At 34.1% G+C, this 4,999-nt stretch overlaps 1 protein-coding gene across 1 annotated transcript; it reads right to left on the bottom strand.

The window, feature by feature from the left end:
* Positions 1–1,092: 1,092 nt before the first annotated feature.
* LOC140871211 (auxin-induced protein 15A-like) lies at positions 1,093–1,397 on the bottom strand. The gene has a single exon (XM_073273623.1). It carries the CDS (start codon positions 1,387–1,389, stop codon positions 1,105–1,107), a length of 285 nt encoding a protein of 94 aa, XP_073129724.1. The 5' UTR covers positions 1,390–1,397; the 3' UTR covers positions 1,093–1,104.
* Between the last annotated feature and the right edge of the window lie 3,602 nt (positions 1,398–4,999).

The following is a 4,999-nucleotide window of genomic DNA, read 5'->3' as shown; positions in this document are numbered from 1 at the left end:
GTATATATAGGTGGATTTCAATTTCAAGAAAGTAGTTCGAATCAAGCCGAGTAGATCAGTTGTGGCTAGAAAAAAATTTGAGAAACACAAGAACATGAAGACTAACATGATTTTGTCTGCCTCTAATCACAAGTACTCATGTTGGAGACAATGTTCCCTACCAATTTCAGCAACAAACACCCAAAGGGTCCTCATTAATTATAGACACAAGCACATGAAAACTTTATACAGAAAATTTCAGCTCAATTTTCTGTATAATAGAACCCTTTAATCTGTCTAATTGGTCACCCACAGGCAGGGTCATGTGAAAAGAGACCATGATGGATACTGAGATGTAAAGGCTGAACTACCCCATTAATTATAAAGTCTTTATTTTTCTAACATACATTGAAATGGATATTGTGTGATGAACTGTAAATTCTATATTACTGTTTTGGAGTTGCAAAGTCTGAAATAAAATTAAATATTGATAAAAGATTCCACCAGTATTGTTGGGGTGACGTATTCTAATAAAATTATGTTTTATTTATATATTCTTGCTGACATATTAGATTTTTTCCCCTTTTTTTTTGCTGCTAATTCACTAAATTTTAGATGGCTCATATTTTTAAAGCAAAGATGAGGTTATACATGCATGGTCATACGATGTCTTGGGCCCCATAAATCAATTTAAGGCTTGAAATCTAATCTGGATTCTGCTGTTTATTGAGAGGTCTTAAGTGATGAATATGAGTAAGGAATGAAAAATCATGAAATCTATGTTTTCTTTGCTCTCTGAATAAATTAAGAGATTAAATGTTGCAACTAAATTAAGTCATTTTTGGTTTCTTTGGTTCACCAAGCAGGTCTTTATGGGATACAATTGTACTTGAAATCTTGCAATTAAATGTTGGACATAAAATTTATACTAATAACTAGAATAAGATAATGTTGCATTCGAATTATAAAAAAATAAATAAATAAAATTGGTGCAATGATTGCCAAAATTTTCTTAATAGCATATACATTGATTTGAATTGATGAGTAGTCTAGAATCACTCCAGCTAGGTAATTAACATATGAATTACTACTCTAATAACAGACTATAGCCTAGTCTATAATACATCATGTTCTGCTCAAGCGAGAGGTGACATCAACAAACAAATCTTGACTGCAAGGAATGGTGAGGCCTCCCATTGGGTGGCAAAATCCGTATTCTTCTTCAGCTTGGCATAGCAAATCTTGAAATGAAGGATGGTTCAAATATGATACAGGAATGATGAATCGTTGCTTACATTCACTGTCCCCGACATAAACAGCACAATATCCTTTCGGAACATCAGCTGATCCAGTCGAATTCCATCTTTTCTCACTTGATAGAGATCGTTTAAGTATTTGTCGAATGGCCATCTCTTGTATTAAAGTGTTTGTGAACTGAAAACAGAAAACACAGCAAGAAACTGAGAAACGTTTTATGGAATTGGGTAGTGCTTATCTTGTTGGTTTGAAGCTTGGAAGTGAGGAATATATATATAGATGAATGTAAGTGCCACTTATTCTTCAAAATCTTGATAGTGGTACAGAAAACGGGCAAGTAGATGCACATGAAGAATCAAATGAATTTGTCTTCCAATCATCGTATATTATGAAGCATCTGTCCTTTCAGAACCATATTTCCCCACCACCATCAGCCTCAAATAATTCCGCTTACTATCTGCTAATCAAGACAATAAAACAGCAAGTTGGTCCAAATTCATGTGAACCACAATACTGTTTGCTGTTAAGAACAAAGATGATTTTATATATATGATGATGTCTTGGGCCCAATTTATCAATTTGTTTGCCCTTCAACAAATATTGAGAGGTTTAATGAACTGGTGAATATGACTTGGGAAAGAAAAGATGTATGCCATAATTCAGATCTCCAAAACAATAATTTATTTTGTAGAGAGTGGGGAGATTATAACCACAACTATAGAAGCTATTTCTTAAACTAAAAATCATTATTTTGTGTTAGATGTCTTCTTTGCTTTCTGATGAACTTAGAGTGATCATTACCAATTCTCTTGAAGCCATTCTTGGTTTTCTTTGGCTCACCTTATGCAGTTATGCTTCTTGATATAAATATCGATTCTCACATATATTTTCGGTCCAAATCCGTGTTAGAACAAGGAGACAGACAGGGCAATGAATTTAAACAGTATTACAAATTTTAACTTAACAAATTGAATCAGTATATTCCCAAGATTTTCTTGCGTTCACGAGATCAGCCTTATGGAATTTTAAGTTTGTATTGAGTGGAGAGATTTTAAATACACAAGCTAGCTACTTCTTGGATGACACTCCATTTCAAATTTGTTTATGAATTTTTCTTTGCTTTCCGATGATCTTCATGAAATAAATTAATGCAATTCATGGTTTTCTTCTGTGAGCCCTTAAAAGATGCTGGCAGTCGGACTAATCTACTATCTACTATAATCTAAATAAGCCAGTTTGAATTGTGAATTTCCATGTATACCCTTACCTATCAGGTTTAAACTTGGTTTCCATGTCCTCGGTTGTGATTTCATGCTTTGTACCATGTAATTAATATATGGGCTCAGCGCCTCAGCCGCTCATTTATTTGCTTCGGCCGTTTCTTCCCTTCTCATTTGTGCTTTCCATTACCATGGTAATAATGGCTGCTTAGTTAACTCATACACGTTGTGGTACAATCTTCATATCGCCTGATTTTTTTTTTCCTCAGACCTTTTATTATCTGTTGCCTCAGTTTTCCTCCTTCTGCCTCCCATGACGTGGGGTAGAGGTAGAGTAGACGGCCGGCTGCCATCTCGGGCTTTCCCTCATGGTATGTGTTTTGCTCTCTTTTTTTTTCTCCTGTTAATTTGCTTTGTTGCAGCCTCTTTTCATCTCCCGATGTCTGTTCTTCTCATTATTTTTTTGGATGGTTTTCAAGTAGTCGTTTTAATTTGGCAGCGGAGTTTGACACTCTTCGGTATTGGTGTTTTTGCGCTCTGGCACGACTTTTCGTGTTCCAGTCGTCGATGTCTCAGTTGTCGATCTCACTGCAAGGCTCGAGAAGGCAGCTTCATATGATGAAATCAAAGCAGCGATCAAGTAAAGTACCATTTTCTTGTTTCTTTTAGACCACAAAAATCCCTCCTCGAATTCAGACTCATTTTGCCGAATGGGGTCTGACTTGTTTGCTGTTTCATATGGAGGAATCTGAGGGTAAGTTGAAGGGTATCCTAGGATACACAGAAGATGATGTGGTGTCGACCGACTTTATTGGTGACTGCAGATGATCGTCTTCTCCGGCTGTTTTCCACTCTTTTTCGACCTACCGATTTCCTTTGTTTGTTATTTTGATCTATAAATCCACTAGAAATTAACGTTTGAGCCATGGAACTTACTACCTTTATCCATGGCATCAATGTAGGTCAAGTATCTTCGACGCCAGGGCCGAAATTGCTCTAAACGGCAACTTCATCAAGTTTCTCTCTTGGTACGACAATGAATGGGGTTACAGGTAACTCACATGTACATTAAAGTGGTATTTTCATTGCCAACTTTGGGATCAGTAAGTGCATTCATTGCTGATGTAAATCTTACTTGCATTGCATGTGACAGCAACCGCGTGATCGACCTGATTCGTTACATGGCGACATCTGCTTGAGCTGTACGTTTGAAGGAGATCAAGTTTCATTTCATTCATCTCGATTCCATTTTTGTTGTTTTAGAATAATTAGCCGAGCCATTGGCTTCCCGAGGATTTTTTAAGTTTTCTAGCTGAGAATATTATTAGCTCCTAAGTACACGTCAAACAGAGTTCATTGATTCGCACTTCTATTTGAATTTTTGCACTTTATGTATGAGTGGTTTCGCAAGTTGCTTAATCTTTGCAATGAAATTAGTTAAATGAAAATTTGAGATTGATATAAATTATTATCATCATTAAAATCTCCAATAATAAACAGCGCAATTATTACAAATTGTAGGACCATGCACTTGCCGCTTTATCAAAAGCTATAGCTGGTGGTAATTGTGTCACTCAAATCTTTTAAACCGTAAATCAAATCTTTTAAACCGTACAACATCCACGTTATAGTTCGATCGCTCTACCAGCAAGAACAATTATTGCACCTCAACAATCTCACTCCCAATAACTGCACTCTTTACAATCAATAAGAATCAAATTCATGACATTGGCTCTGATACAATTGTAGGCTGATTGCTTGCCCTTTTACCAAAAGTTATAGTAGGTGGTAATAGTACAACTCAAATCTTTTAAACCGTACAACATCTCAAGAAACATGGTTCGATCGCTCTATCAGCAAGGACGATTATTGCACCTCAACAGAGTTTTCCATTGTTTTGTTGATTAATCTTGAGTAATTATGACATGTTTCATATCATGAATTCGTCTTATTTTCTATCTCATATATGTATATCTTGAATAATGTGATTTATTATTTATTTGTTAATAAATGAAATATATTAATCGAATTACATTAAATATTGATTTTGTAATTTTCTATCTTATATGTTAGATAATTTATTTTGTAACTATTGATCTATGGAATAAAATTGATATAGCTAATGCATTCTAAACCTTAATTTAAATTATTGTGTCAAATATTTTTTTCTTTATATTTTGATATTTTCTCTCTTTCATGATTTTTTTTCGTACCATGCGGTTTTTATTCTCTATGAGAATCAATATTATCATCATATTTAATAGAAATTATTGTGCTGTCTTTTATTTTATTATTTTGTTAGAAGGTCTCTTTTTTATTGTAAAAAAATTTACTTGCAAGAATAACAATAATTTTATTATTCTCAATTGCATTCCGGTATTTTGTCGTCTTCTATTACTTGTATGTCAACATCATTAACGATCAATGTATTTGTTGAAAATTTTCTATCTCATGTTGTATAAATGTCATTTATAAAATATTAATTTGCTCCGATCCAATAATGAAATATTCAAAATTTTGCTCTTGAAATGATAAACATAAAT

Source organism: Henckelia pumila, unplaced genomic scaffold, assembly GCF_033568475.1.
Source record: "Henckelia pumila isolate YLH828 unplaced genomic scaffold, ASM3356847v2 CTG_461:::fragment_2:::debris, whole genome shotgun sequence".
Classification (NCBI taxonomy): domain Eukaryota; kingdom Viridiplantae; phylum Streptophyta; class Magnoliopsida; order Lamiales; family Gesneriaceae; genus Henckelia; species Henckelia pumila.
This window is presented reverse-complemented; position numbering and strand designations above follow the sequence as displayed.